Source organism: Erpetoichthys calabaricus, chromosome 1, assembly GCF_900747795.2.
Source record: "Erpetoichthys calabaricus chromosome 1, fErpCal1.3, whole genome shotgun sequence".
Lineage (NCBI taxonomy): Eukaryota > Metazoa > Chordata > Cladistia > Polypteriformes > Polypteridae > Erpetoichthys > Erpetoichthys calabaricus.
In genome coordinates this window covers 47,779,004-47,794,957 of record NC_041394.2, presented here as the reverse complement: position 1 = coordinate 47,794,957, position 15,954 = coordinate 47,779,004, and the positions used below count along the sequence as shown (strand labels likewise).

Here is a 15,954-nt window from a genome sequence, read left to right as displayed (position 1 = left end):
AAGGAGTTTCCCACGTGGAACAAATAAACCCGTGTGCTGAACTTGTGTCCTGCATCAGTCAGTGTTTGGTATGGGAGGCAGGAGCACCTTCTGTCGGCCACAATATGCAGCCTTAGAATTGAAATCATTTACAAAACAAACTTATATTTCTCTTTGTATAAGGCTAGCAGGGTAATTCACATAATACAAGTATATTCTTTCCCACATAAAGTCCTTTAAATTATTTCAAAAGTTACAATTATCTTAAAATACATTTAATGCATCATCTCGACTTTTAATCCTAAACCTAAACATTTTCTGTATTCATATCTCAGGTTTTTTTCTTTAAGCTAATATTTTACCAATTGCATTGACACATTTCTACTTATGGCTTCAGAATTTAACAAGCGTCCAAAATTTTTTATTAGAGCATCAGATTATAAAAAAGTAAATGAAACCCTCAATCAGCTACGTAGCCATTGAAACATCAACATTCTTCTTCACATTTCAGATATTCAGATTACTTGTGAACAAGGAGTAATGGGAAAATAAATCAACATCTCACACCGTATCAAATGCCTTATAATTTGAAATCTATTTTTTATTTTAAAATGCTCTCATAGTTGTTAGTGCATCACACCATTGCATTCAGTGCTTTAAAGAAAATATTTTGATATGTGAAATTTAGGTATGCTTAAAAATATTGCTTTCTTTAACCTGTTAAAGAAACTTGTTCATGTATTCTATTTTTGTTGATATCCTCCCAAGATGTTTCTTTCAGCTTTTCCAGAGTGTTGATTCTGTAGAAAAAGCGCAGTCTACCTTTTTTGTTAGTTAACCCCTTTTTTGTGCAACACATCTTAGTACAGAGCATTACTTAGACTTGAAGCCAGTGTTCATCACCAGCTTCTTTCCTATCTTAGAGAATGTCTCCTTTTACATTTAACTTAAAATTACTAAAAAAAACTTCCTTCCATTTGAGTATGGCCAGTACAGTACTCAAATGAAAAAGGCACACACATACTAAATCTGGAAACATTCCATTGGACCTAATCATATTCATTTTTAAGTTTAAATTCACAACATATTTATGCACGTTTGTCAACTGCCTCGTCATTTCAAACACCACCACGTATTTTCACACATTGTCTTTAACCAAACATATTCCCAAACTCACTTCAATTCCTTCAGATATGCTTCAGTCACAGAGAACTCTTTCACATTGCACAACATGCTCAAAAACTTGCTTAAACTCTAACATATTTCCTCAAGTTTTATTATTATTAAAATATTATTATTTATTATCTACTATTTAAAGCATTTACACACTCTTTTCTTCTTGTGCTTACATTTGTTTCACTCCACACCTGGAACATACAAGTCTGAACCTTCATTTCCTGTTGCCGGGCATCAGTGTCAACCACTGCACCACCATATCACCCTTACTTAACTCTTTGAGGGCTGAATATTTTTTGCAGGCAACTCAGTTTTTCGAAAAGCACACAAAGCAAAGGTTTCACAGGTAAATCAACGTAGTACTTCTGCTGCAGTGACTGCTGTGGACGCCTGTTCAGCGTCTCTGGTGGCTGTTTAGGGGCAGCTCGATGGCTGGTAGGAATGTGTGGCGGGCCAGCTGCCTGGCCTGTCTTCGCGTGTACCTCTTGTCATTGTAAGTGGCGGTCCTCCCAGGCGAACGTTGCTGTAGGCGCATCAGCTACATAAGCATGTTCAGCACCACTGATCAGCTGAAGCCGATACCTCACTTTCATTTTCAGATCATTTGCATCAAATATCAGAATCCAACAAGCCAGAGTCCATTTTCGGCAATAATACTCAAAATATCGTCAATGGAGTATTTTGCTTTGCACATTTGCTTTGGTCTCTCACCAGATGTTGATGCCATTTTAGAGGTTGCTTGCACTTCGCTAAGCACGTATGCACAGGTAATCGAGGTGAAATCAATAAAGCTAACTTTCCTTCTAGCAATGAGAGTCAAACTAAATCATAATGGCGACTTTTTTTGCCGTTTACGGCTAATTACCGTCCTCTACCCCTGAATTTCGACAAAAGTCGACATCCGCCCTGAAAGAGTTAAATCACCTAACAGCCCATGTAAAACATTGTATAACAATAATATATGAACCTTCACATTTGGAACCTATTTAATAAGTCAGTTGACATATACACACATACCAGCAACATTTTATTGATCAGGGTCTGAAGGAAAGATGTTTTATACATATATAAACATTTTTATAAGCAAAGTGGACATATTTTCATTTCATCAGATATTACACATTTTCAAAACTCACATTTTAACCTAAATTAATTTGGAGTTCTAGAAATTTATCGGACATTTCTACATTTGTGTGCACAATATATTTTACTTTAAAACATTCATTTAAATACAAGTACATTTCAAAGTCCCTTTTACACAATTTCTTAGGAACAGAACAACATTTTTCAGACACATGGAGTAATTCTGTTAGCAAATCATCTCACACACTCATTTCTTTAAATTCGATGAGTGTCAAGACATGTATTTACTTACACTATGCCTAGTACAAAAGAAAACAAAGATATGGACTCATTTATTTTCTCAGAAAGAATGTACAAACTCTACATAAAACTTCCCTATTCCTTGTTCTTAATAGTTAACATTTTCATTCAATCTACTTTTATTCCTTTTCTACTTGTCAGATTCTCTTTCTCCCAAGCTCTTAACACCGAGCCACTCGTATTCCTTTACCCCCCATTCTGGTTGTTTACTGGATATTTTCTGACTTGTAAATTTTTCAGCACATTTTGTTGTTCATTTGACCTTTATCTGATTTCCTGATGTGCCTAAAAAGTTTTTTGACATTTATTAACCCTTTATGCTATTTCTTTAAGATGAATGCTATGTTACCCTAAAATTATTCTTCCACACTGGTCATTTTTGAGGGAGTGAATGTGGAGGTGTTGCACTACTGCAGATACTAAAAGGTTCATATCAATCACAGGCTGAACTGTTCTAGTAACACAGAGGGGCTGTATAAGAAAGTTAATGTGGGTAGTGGCATTATTTACATGTTCCATAACTTTGTGAGAGCCAGTAAAATATTTACAATGTAGTATAACATCACTTCCAAGAGAAACCCACAAGATAATTAAGAAAGCATGCTCAATTATGGCATTCACTGTTGACCACGGACATAGTAGTAGATGAGAAAATGAAGACAAAGTTGATGACCCTTATGAATAAGGCTGCACATTCTCTGTATGTTACACTATTTGAGTAGCTTTTATCCAACAAATTATTCAGCAGAAGTGTGTCGGAAAAATGTTACTGTAGCTTTCATACCTTTGGCAGTATGCCTTTATAATGCCTCACTTATGAGTGTACTCCTATCTTGCCAAGCCAGAAGTATTTTTCCCTCCTCTTTTGTGTAATTCTTGTGTGTGTTTGAGGGTTGTCGCTGATTGTAACAATTATTTCTATATTTCTATAAAATGTTTTCCTTTGGGACAAATGAAGTGCAGTCTGTCTGCCTATTACATGACACATTTGCAAGCAGCCTTACAGGAAGTTAGGTTATTTGAATTCCCATGAACAATGTCAGTTTGTTTGGACTGTACCTACTGTATATATTAAATTATATTAATGGTAATTTTAATACAGTATACCCATAGTATAGTTTTTGGTTCTATCTGCCATGATGCTGTTCTACAAGTATATAATTCATAATGTTATAATGGCTGAAAATCTGAAGTATTTATTTTGCTATGAAACAATGCAGTATATTAAGCGGAACAGTGTAGCAAAAGTCAAGAATAAGGTAAAGTGAAATAATAGTATTTTGCAAATTAAAAGAAAGATTCTGTCTCGGCATTTATCGTCCAAGCTTCATTTTGGTAAACCTTGAAAATCCCATAGTATCTAATGACTATGTTTTGAGGTCTAAAGTAGATAAACGAAGTTTATGCTAAGTGCCCTTATTTTGTTTAATATTTCAATTGTAGTTTTTCTGTTATAAATAGTGACCTACTTACTGTGTGTTGATTTATGTTCAAGTATTTTTCCAAATCTTATGATATAATTTGGCTACATTTATAAATTACCTTTGTCACATATTGACATAAAAGCATGTTTTCCTACAGAAAGTTGATTTAATTTGAGAGGAAAATATGATAAAAATCCTTCCAAATTTTAAACTTTCATTTTTCAGTTCATTTTAATGAAAAGCTAGTGTAATGACCATTTTAAGTTTCCTCTGTTGACTGCGTCCAGTCTTTACAGACTGGTGGAATATTAAGATTTACAGTATATTTTTCAATTTTTGTTATGGTTGTATGTTCAGTATTGTACCAAGACTTTGAAGTATATGTTAATGCTGTGTTGGAACCTAAACTTGTATATTTCTGCCCCCCACTGTTTATTTTTGTTTTGGTGCTATTGCCAGTAAAACTTTTTTTTTTTTTTTTCTTCCAAGGAATATGATTTACCAAAATGGTAAAGAAAACTTTCAGGATGAATGTATGAAGGAATTGATTGGCTCCATTGCCCTTACCCGATATAACAATCGTACTTATCGTATTGATGACATCAACTGGAACATGAGTCCCAAAGACAAATTCACTCTTTTCAATGGAACAGAGACCACTTTTGTCGAGTATTACAGGTACTTTCTGAATGGCTTGATAGTTAATTTTTATTTAATAGTTTGTATTTGTGCTCATTTATTTTTGCTGTGTTGTCATTTAGCTTTTCAGCATAGGGTTCAGTGCTGTAAATAAACCTATCTTAAAAAAGCATATTTTAGCTACCCCTCACATAAATGGAACCTGTTTAATATCTGCTTGATCAGTGTAGCTTTTGCCTAATGCTGTTGAAATGGATGTATGCAGGAAGCATCCAGTGCTGTGTCGGGTGCATGCGACCCAAATGGATATTTAGTTATAGTCTCACTATGCCACTGTAGTCATAGTTTGTACAGTGACAAACCCCAGCTTTTAGTACAGTATATGTAGTATATTCAGCAGTGGGTGTAATCTCAGCTGCAGTTCGGTTCTTTTCAAGAATGGTAAGCAGGAAAGAACTCTTCCCTCACCCTGAGGCAAAAGAGAGATGCAATTTAATACAACTAAAATGAAAAAAATGCACTTGGTTTTTCTTTTTTTCTATTCAGTAGGATTACTTGAGTCCACTGGAGAGAGAGATGGTTTTTTTAAAAAACCTTTTTTTCTCTTCAACAAAATTATAATTCTAATGGGACAGATGATGGTCAATAGCAAAACGATGAATTGGTCATAATCAAGTTGGCAAGCTTTTTCACATGTTGGTGGACTTAAGATTTCTAAAAATGTCTGTGTTTAATGCTTTTTGGAGTCTTGAGGTCCAGGCAATTGGGTAAATGTATGTGTTTTGTCCTTTTGGTAAAAGTATTCTCTTTAAACGTTTACTCGGCACACCAATTTTCTGTTTCCAAAGATTATCATCTTCACAAACTATATATACAGTACATATTGAAACACCAACTGCTACAAAATAGGTTAAAGTTGCTTTCCTTATCGTAACACCTCAGACACTGCTTTAGGTTATGTTCATATTTACAGACCATAGTGAGATATGAAAAATATAAGCTATTCTACCTCTGATCATAGTAACAATGTAGTCTGTACTGTGATGTATGAAATTTGAGAAAGGTTTACAGGTTAAAAGAGATTAGGGATGGATTTCCATCTAATTCCTCAAGTGTTAAAGTCTTCTTGGGTGGAAACTGAAATTGACATGGCAATGACTGTACTTAAGGCTGGTTTTCCCACTGATTGTCTTGTTCATCTTCTGGCCATCTGACAGAAAAATGCATAAGATAATCAGTAGCATCAGTGACTTGTATCTGTGCTTTACTAAAGTATTCTTGACTGCCATAACACTTGACTTGCTGTCCGTAATTAATGGCTTCAGGCCCATAACAGCACACATCTAGTTGCATTCTGCTGAGAGCAAAGGAGGGGTAATATTAGTGCATATAAATGATTAATAGCACTACTAATACATCCTGCACAGGACTTTGTTTTAATGGAGACATTTGTGTTCTCTGCATTAATGGAGACCATAGTTTTACTCTTTATCTCCACAATTTGAAGCATTATGCATATTGTATTACAGTCCTATATAACTCTGTATTAACTCATCTATAGAGAACATTACTTTAGCTTATAAATTTATTGGCAGCATGTTGGTGAAGACATTAAAATTTACTACTTAAACCAATGTTCTGGCTTATGATATAATTTAGGGCTTCTCACATGTCCCCAATGAGCAATAACCATCATGGCAGCAGTAACCTTAAGTGTACCTCAAATAGGTTAAAACTCTCATTTCCTCAAATCCACTGACATTGCTACAGGTGCAACTACTCTCTTCAGTAAATATTTTCTTTAACTTTTCAGCCCTTCTTGGAATAAATGACAACTTAAACTGAACTTTTGTGGTCATTTGTTTGTGACTGTGTGTCTATTTTACATTGGGTTTTCATTTTTTGTTTCCCTCCAATGTTTGCCTAAAGCATTTGTCCAGATACTGTATATTACAGTTGGACCACAGGCAGGTTACTTGGCACAGATTTAACCTTTAATTCGCAGATTTCCATCCCTTCCATAACCCCTCTTTCAACAGCTTTGAAATATTGTGAAATGTAAACAGTTTGTTTTTCAAGATTTTGAAAAGCTAATTTATTTTGAACAGAATTTATTATTACAGTTTAAGATTATTCACATTGCTTACTAATCTACATATAATTTAAACACAGCAGCAAGAAATACAGCTACATTTGTGAAATTTGGCAATGTAACTCTAGTTCTGGTATAAACAGTATTAATCAATATATCATAGGTTTTTTCTTTAAGTAACTAATTCTATTGGCTGGTTTAGGCAACCATTTAGATAGGTCTAAAGAGGCAGATGTAGATGTTTTGTGTTTATTCATACTTTGTATCCATCCTTGGGTTCAGGGTGTTTTTTTAAATGACTTCCTATATGGTATTTTGGGTGCTCAGTTGCTGCCAGAGGAGCCCCTACTTCTTTCGCAGAGCATTTATCATAGTCATTGACACCAGCACCCTACTAACCCAATTGTTTATTTTTCTATAGTTCTAGTCGGTGAGTGCAGGGTTGGATTGCTATTACAAATCTAGTACAGCTATAGTAAAGTACATATCAACGCACATCAAGGTAAACAAATTGAAACAAATTATCTTGGTTGAGAACTAACAAAGTCATACTAACTGCAAGTTAACCTTAATGTGAAATATGAAAGATGGCTGGTTGACAATGAGGAAAATAAATAACATCATTTCATGGGCAAACAAAACATTCTGTGAGAACCATGTAGTTCTTTAAACAGGCAAAAATCACAGGTTTTTATTTGTACATGCGCAAACTGGTTATTATCCCTTTTGACAGAACCAAACAACAAAATAATGCATTTTTATTACAAAGCAAACTAGGACAGGGGGTGAACTGTTATCAGGAATAATACAATTCTCTGTAAATGTCATATTCTATTCAAGCTAAAGCAAAACAAAGAAAAGTTTATGTGACTATATGAATAAGTTTATATGAATGTGGTTGTGTATATATTTTCCATTTGCCTCAGAATATTCCATCTTTTTGAGTTTAAAACTTAATATCAAGGATTATTTATGGTTTAAGATTACAACTGTGTAGTTTATTGTGTTGGGGAAAAAATAAGCTTTAATAATTGTTTTACTGCTAAAACAGGAAAAATTATGGAATAACAATTAAGGAGTTAGATCAACCTTTAGTAGTCCATCGTCCAAAAGAAAGGTCCGGGGTTTCTGGAAAGGTAGGTAGAAGTACATTTATTTTCAGTTTTTTAAGTGTAGACAGTTTTAATGATTAGTCAGAGGTAATTAATTAAATTTAACCTTGATTTTTATGCAGACTCTTGCTGGTGAAATCCTCTTGATACCAGAACTGAGTTTCATGACTGGAATTCCTGAAAATTTGAGGAAAGATTTCAGGTCAATGAAGGTATTGATTAATTCAGTTTTTCTTGTGCTTGGTTTCTAATGGTAGTTTCCTTTTCATAGAAATCCAACAAAACGAGTACAATACTGAATATGGAGTTATGAGTAAGTCATAAAAGAAAAATGCTCCAACATCTTTTCTTTTTCTGGGGCACAATAGGAAAGACTAAGTAATTAGATAGATAGATACTATAGATACTTTATTAATCCCAAGGGGAAATTCACATACTCCAGCAGTAGCATACTGATAAAGAAACAATATTATATTAGAGTGATAAAAAATGCAGGTAAAACAGACAATAACTTTGTATAATGTTAACGTTTACCCAACCCCCGGGTGGAGTTGAAGAGTCGCATAGTGTGGGGGAGGAACGATCTCCTCCGTCTGTCAGTGGAGCAGGATATTGACGGCAGTCTGTCACTGAAGCTGCTCCTCTGTCTGGAGATAGCACAGTTTAGTGGATGCAGTGGATTCTCCATGATTGACAGGAGCCTGCTCAGTGCCTGTCACTCTGTCACAGATGTCAAACTGTCCAACTCCATGCCTACAATAGAGCCTGCCTTCCTCACCAGTTTTTCCAGGCGTGAGGCATCCTCCTTCTTTATGCTGCCTCCCCAGCACACCACTGCGTAGAAGAGGGCGCTCGCCACAACCATCTGATAGAATATCTGCAGCATCTTATTGCAGATGTTGAAGGATGCCAGCCTTCTAAAGAAGTATAGTTGGCTCTGTCCTTTCTTGCACAGAGCATCAGTATTGGCAGTCCAGTCCAATTTATCATCTAGCTGCACTCCCAGGTATTTATAGGTCTGTACCCTCTGCACACAGTCACCTCTGATGATCACGGGATCCAGGAGGGGCCTGGGCCTCCTAAAATCCACCACCAGCTCCTTGGTTTTGTCTGATGTTCAGGTGTTAGTTAAAATAGAATTGAAAAGAAGACATTTAGTTCATTATAGACCATGAGGATAACTTTTAATCCCCATACATTCTCACATTTAGCAGTAAGGCTGCATTTGGTGAAGGTTTTTCTTTCCCAGCCCATAACGTTAGTACAAGTGGACTTGTTTTTCCAGACTGCAGAGACTATTGTGTGAATTAAGCTACAGAAGAAAAACAATATTCTGATATGTTGAATAAATTAAAGGGGAGACAGTGATGGTGTTTATAGGCACTTTAATAACCCAGTTATTCACAGAAATCTGGTTTTTAAAGTTTTGTGTAAACCCATATTCCGGTTAAAGAAACCTGGTTAAAGGGCATAGATTTCTCCACGAATAGCCTGGTTATTTAGCCATTTAAATCCTTAGCAGAGCTACAGTTACTGATCTAGTTGTTTGTGCATGTCCGTTGCACTCAAAAACACTTTTAGTAGCCACAAGTAGAATTATCTGCAAGATACATTTCTGAGGCAGATGCTCTGGCGATTGTATTTTTTCTTTCAATGCTTGAAATAATCTGACTCAGAAGGTACAGTGGTAATCTCCGCAGCACAGTCTCAGGAGCAATAGGGTATATGTTAAAGGAATGTGTGCTGCCATGTGGGCATTGGTTGCCTCCATTGCAGAGTATGGACATAGACACCCGTATTCACTCTTACTTAGCAAGTTTTTGGGTGACAAAGCACACCCCAGTGTTCCTGGAGGATGGGATGGAAACTCGCATTCTCATAGGGAGATCAAGCAAACTGCATACTGGCAGAGCCCACGACCGAATTTGAAGGCACCAGCACATCATATTGTGTTGCCACAATTTATATTTCATCCACTTTGTTAGTTTGACTGTTTAAACATGGTGAAAAATCAGTTTAGGGATTGAATATAGATAGCTAATGCTGCATATTTGGATATTGAACTACATTTACCTGCCGTTTATGCACTGAAGTTGCCTATTTGGAGCGATCACCTCCTTCTAACAGCAGCGCCTTGGCTGTTAGGCGATGCTTTATACAGAATGATTGTAATAGTACAATGATACCTTGAGATACGAGTTTAATTCATTCTGTGACCGAGCTCGTAAGTCAAAATGCTCATATCTCAAATCAATAGTCACAATTTGAAATTAATTGAAATGAGATTAATTCATGCCAGCCCCCAAAAAACCACCCCAATTTTTTGTTAAAATGTTTTCAACATAAGAAAAATGTATTGTCAGAAAAACGACCAAAAGACATGGAGAAGGTTTGGGGCAGCCACCCATTTAATCGTTTATGGCTGCTAAAGTGATCAAAAAATGGAGACATGCTCAATCAACCGAGTCCAAAGCAGAACTGATCTCCAGGTAGCAAGATGGCAGCTTTAAAGGCCAGTAGCGGAAATGATGTCATCAAAACCGGAACCAGAAGTGACGTCAGTGGCTGCCCCAGAGCCGGGTGGGATTTCCCTAGAATGGTCTGCAAAAGATCGAGAGGGAAAATTAGTGCACTCCACCACCCCCTGGTCTGGCATGGAACTACCTGTATTTAAGCCCTTTAGCTGTCTCCTAACCACACGTGCATGACAGTATTTATAATGAACAAATATTGTTTACAAACAAAATAAAACCTAATACATAAAAGAGAATCTAAAGAAATAAACAGATGTTGGCAAAGCTGATTAGAGTATTGTAATGTTGTTTTCTTTCACTTTTGCTTAACTTAATTTTCTTCACTAGTTTTTTTCTTTTTTGCCACGCTTTCGTCACTTTCATTCGCAGGGCGTTTCAATGGAAACCTGTCCAAGGAGCTTTGTTTAGTCCTCCCCTTTAGAATGTTTCTGAAATGAGTTAGGCAAGTGTCATTAAATAGCGCCACTGCACGTTCAGTTTCTTTTCATTAAAGTCAAGCGTTAGGCAAGTGTCATTAAATAGCGCAGCTGCACGTTCAGTTTCTTTTCAATAAAGTCAAGCGTTAGGCAAGTGTCATTAAATAGCGTTGCTGTATGATCAGTTGTAATTTTTTCAGGGTGTTTATTTTCTTTAAAGTTTGAAACTTTTTCCCACATTGCAAACACTTCCTTTATCTCACTTTAAGAGATAACCTCCTCCGCGATACCGATCTCCTGCAGAACCTCTGTATGTTGCTGCGTCTGTAGTCCCGTCAACTCCTCTGTCGTCAGTTCCACGGAATATGCAGTGACAAGCTCTTTGATGGCTCGTATTTTGAATTTTGGCTTGTAACTCAAGACAAAAAATCGACCTAGTGACAGCTCGTATCTCAAAAAACTCGTACGTTGGGGCACTCGTATCTCAAGGTACCACTGTAGTTTGAATTTTTCACTGTGTCACTGTTCCTCTTTCACAAGCAGATATTCCTATAAGCCTGGATGCAGCAGATCAGCACATCTGCTGTGAAGTACACCTGAGACGGGCAGGAGTGGAATAAGCAGTGCAGCTGCTGCCCCCAACACTTGCATCAATGTGTGCCTTTGAGCAAGGAGAGAGTGCACTACAACTTTAAATCTTTTAGGGCGGATGTCGACTTTTGTCGACAGGAGGGATTGAAGGCGAATGTCGACAAAAGTCGACATCCACGGATAGAGGGCGACAATCAGCTGTTAATGGCGACAAAACTCACTGTCACGTCACAGGCATTCCCTCTGTGCTTGGAGGAATGCTAGACTCATTGACTCAGCAACTAAACCTTGCGTGTGCGTGAGTTGCGAAATGTAAACAATGGCAAGATGGCATCGACATGTGAAAAGGGAGCGAAGGAAGTGCAGAAAAGAAAACACTCGGCAGACGATGTTTTGCGCATTATTGCGGAGTCGGACTCTTGATTTTTCAGAATCGGATTTTATTGGCAGTGATCAGGAGATCGAGCAAGAGAGTTAGAAGCAGGCATCAGCTGATCAGACACCAGCCGATGCCGCGCCAGCAGATCTGCTGCCAGTTGAGTGCCTTCGCACAGCCGATGCATCTACGGCAAGGTTTGCATGAGATAAATACACAGACATTGATCCGTTGAGAGCCGATCTGGCTACCGGAGTTTACAAGACGGCATGGCTTGCTGTTGGACATGACAGATCACCAGCTGCTGTACTACTTCAGGCTGCTCTCTCCTGATGCTGCTTTTCAGCTACTGTCAGACGAGACAAACAGGTAGGCAGAGAATTTTTTTGAATCGCAGGCTGCGTTTGCATCGCATTCTTGTTTTTCAAAGTGGAAATCCACAACAAAAGACGAGATGAAGCGCGCTGTGGCATTACAAATAGAGATGGGACAGAACTGGTGATATAACTTCAGGGAGCATTGGTCCAAATGTGTTTTGTCCACTGGTGGCTTTGGACAGGTTATGCAGCGTGGTGATAGGTACGTGCTGCTGCAAAGTTTTATTCACTTCTGTAATAAACAGAAGCAAATCCCATGGGGTGAGCCAGGCTATAATGCCATGCATAAAGTTCATAAAGTTTCAGAAGATGAAAAGAGGTGACAATACGGTTTTCATGCAGGCAGAAAACTTGGTGGCAGTGGCATGGCACGATGGCAAATGGGTGACTTGTCTCTCTACAGTACACACTAACAATATATGTGAGAAAGTGCAGCAACAGACAATTGAAAAATAGGCACCAAAGCAACACATATTGTAAGGAGTGCGATGTGGCAATGACTGAAATTGGCTGCTTTGAGCGAGATCAGACTTTGCAGGACTTTGCTGTGTAAAATGTATGTGATATGTATGTGAAATCATATAGCATGCAGGCTTATACAACACGCAAGACAGTAACATTTGTCAAAAGTAATATTTTTTGTTGATTTGATATGTTAAACAATTGTTTTGTGTTCTTTTTTTAAAAAATGTTAGTTTTTGGAAAAATATTCAGCCCTGGGAGAAAAGAAACAAAAAAAAATTAGCCCTAAAAGAGTTAAGTTCATGTTGCAGCCTTGAAAAGTGAGGAAACATGTTTTTAGAGGACAGCTCAAGTTCATTGAAATGCCTTCCTATAATTTTTAGTTTTGACTTTTTGATTTTTTTTTCTTGCTTTCTGATTTCCTGTTTGGGACCACCATGGTTTACTCTTGAACATGCTGCATGACTAAAACATTCCTATGTCAGATTAATTCCTATTGTTTTCTGCTTTTCCTAGTGACTTTGTTTTTGTTAATGGCAAAGCACAATTTTACAGGAAGTGTTTTGTTTTGAATTGCAATAAGTGATCAATCAGAATAATGTGAAATTTAAGTATGTAAAATTATCCATCCATTTTCCAACCCGCTGAATCCGAACACAGGGTCACGGGGGTCTGCTGGAGCCAATCCCAGCCAACACAGGGCACAAGGCAGGAACCAATCCCGGGCAGGGTGCCAACCCACCGCAGGACACACACCTAGCACACACTAGGGCCAAGTTAGAATCGCCAATCCACCTAACCTGCATGTCCTTGGACTGTGGGAGGAATCTCTTGCAGACACGGGGAGAACATGCAAACTCCACGCAGGGAGGACCCGGGAAGCTAACCAGGGTCTCCTAACTACAAGGCAGCAGCGCTACCACTGTGCCACCGTGCCGCCCATGTAAAATTACTGTGTTCACTCCAGCACAGTATTTTTTTTTTTTTTCATCAGATGTCAATGTATATGCAAAGCAGTGCTTGAAGTGTATTTATGTAAGTGTCAATACCCTTTGTATTAATGTAAAGAGCAAAGTGCACAGAGCATTTCCCCTTTAGAAATTCGAGTGCCACTATTTAAAACCAATGTTTCTCCCTTGGAGTTTGCAGCACAGTGATTGAAGAAAGGGTGTGAGGAAGGGGTCGGTTTTTCATTGATGCAACCTGGGGGCTGGAGGTTGATAACGATGGAATTTCATTAACACTAGAATTACCAAAGCCTACGAAAAAACTCGTAAATCTGGCCTACCTTAAATCCCTTCGCACTTCTCCGTCAGCATCTTTTGTCTTGTAAATGTGTCGATAAGCACATGCAGCCTACTATTCCATTCCCCCCACCGCCCGCAGAACGGCCACAAAGTTCTCTCTGTTCCAGCCTTCATTATCTGGGAGTGAAGTGCTGGAGTGTTGCTGCTGCTAGTGTTAACGAAAACAAGAACCAGTACAAGATTACATCTTGCCTGAAGAAGGGGCCCGAGTTGCCTCGAAAGCTTGCATATTGTAATCTTTTTAGTTAGCCAATAAAAGGTGTCATTTTGCTTGGCTTTTCTCTACATTCATAATGGCTAACACGGTACAACACCCTAGTACTACTTGGTGGTTTATGGTTAGTTTTTGAATTACAGATTTTTCAAATGTTCATTTTTCAGTTCGTAGCGTGAATTGTTGCAATGTTACTTTTATTGGTTAAGTTATGGATTTTTCAAATGTTCAATTTTTTTCCCTGCGATCAGGTTGTAATGCTATTAGCGTGAACTCCTGCAATGTTACTTTCTTGGTTGCTTGTAGTTGGTTTTTAAATAAAGTTCGGAGTTGTTCAAATGTTCTTTTTTGTCCCCCTGTGCTTAAAACTCATTAAAAAAGTGTTTATACAGCGATCGGGTTGTAAGGCTATAGCGCGAACTCTTGCAATGTTAGTTTTCTCTGTTGTTCAAGGTTTTCTCAGTGTTATTCAATGTTTTTACATTTAGTTTACTATTATGATGTACATTGTATGGTGTAATTAACTATATTTGTGCTTAAAAATCTTAAAAAAAAAAAAAAAAAAAAAAAAAATTATATATATATATATATATATATATAATATACATACATACATACATAAACATCCAAATACATATGAGTTACTAGCTTTTCTTGCTGAGGTGCATGCAAATTTGTTGGAAAAAATGTTGGTAATTACTTTCCAAGTTCATTTGTACCAAACTTGTTTTATTCCTTTCAGACTGGTCTTTTATATTGTTTGCAGACAACGACATATTGATTTATTGATCTGTTTTTCAGTTGTAACTGCTGGCTATGCACTTCATCCTAGATAAGTCCATCCATCCTCTTCCGCTTATCCGAGATCAGGTCGTGGGGGCAGTAGCTTGAGCAGAGATGCCCAGACTTCCCTCTCCTCGGCCTATTCTTCTAGCTCTTCCGGGGGAATCCCGAGGCATTCCCAGGCCAGCTGGGAGACATAGTCCCTCCAGCGTGTCCTGGGTCTTCCCTGGGGCCTCCTCCCTGTTAAACGTGCTCGTCTGATTAGATGCCCGAGCCGCCTCATCTGACTCCTCTCGATGCAGAGGAGCAGCGGCTGTACTCTGAACCCCTCCCGGATGATTGAGCTTCTGACCCTATCTTGAAGGGAAAGCCCAGACACCCTGTGGATGAAACTCGTTTCAGCTGCTTGTATTCATGATCTCGTTTTTTCGGTCACTACCCATAGCTCATGACCATAGGTGAGGGTAGGAACATAGATAGACTGGTAAATTAAGAGCTTTGCCTTACGGCTCATCTCCTTTTTCACCACAACAGACCAATGCAGAGCCTGCATCACTGCAGACGCCGCACCGATCCGCCTGTCAATCTCACGCTCCATTCTTACCTTGCTCGTGATCAAGACCCCGAGATAGTTGAACTCTTCCACTTTGGGCAGGATCTTGCCCCCAACCCTGAGGGGGCACTCTACCCTTTTCCGGCTGAGGACCATGGTCTCGGATTTGGAAGTGCTGATTCCCATCCCAGCTGCTTCATACTCGGCTGCGAACCGATCCAGAGAGAGCTGAAGATCACGGCCTGATGAAGCAAACACGACAACATCATTTGCACAAAGCAGTGACCCAATCCTGAGTCCACCAAACCAGACCCCCTCAATGCCCTGGCTGCACCTAGAAATTCTGTCCATAAAAGTTATGAACAGAATCGGTGACAAAGGGCAGCCCTGCCGGAGTCCAACTCTCACTGAAAACGGGTTCGACTTACTGCTGGCAATGCGGACCAAGCTCTGACACCGGTTGTACAGGGACCGAACAGCTCTTATCAGGGGGTCCGGTACCCCATACTCTCGGAGTACCCCCCACAGGATTCCCT

The 15,954-nt window shown here is 38.4% G+C and overlaps 1 protein-coding gene across 1 annotated transcript in view; it reads left to right on the top strand.

Annotated features, from left to right (window-relative positions):
• Positions 1-15,954, top strand: part of piwil2 (piwi-like RNA-mediated gene silencing 2) — a 211,332-nt gene that overhangs the window by 125,327 nt on the left and 70,051 nt on the right. The window contains exons 9-11 of the mRNA XM_051924076.1: positions 4,452-4,640; positions 7,745-7,829; positions 7,928-8,017. Of these exons, the coding sequence (XP_051780036.1) occupies positions 4,452-4,640; positions 7,745-7,829; positions 7,928-8,017 (364 nt within the window). The remainder of the gene's footprint in view (positions 1-4,451; positions 4,641-7,744; positions 7,830-7,927; positions 8,018-15,954) is intronic.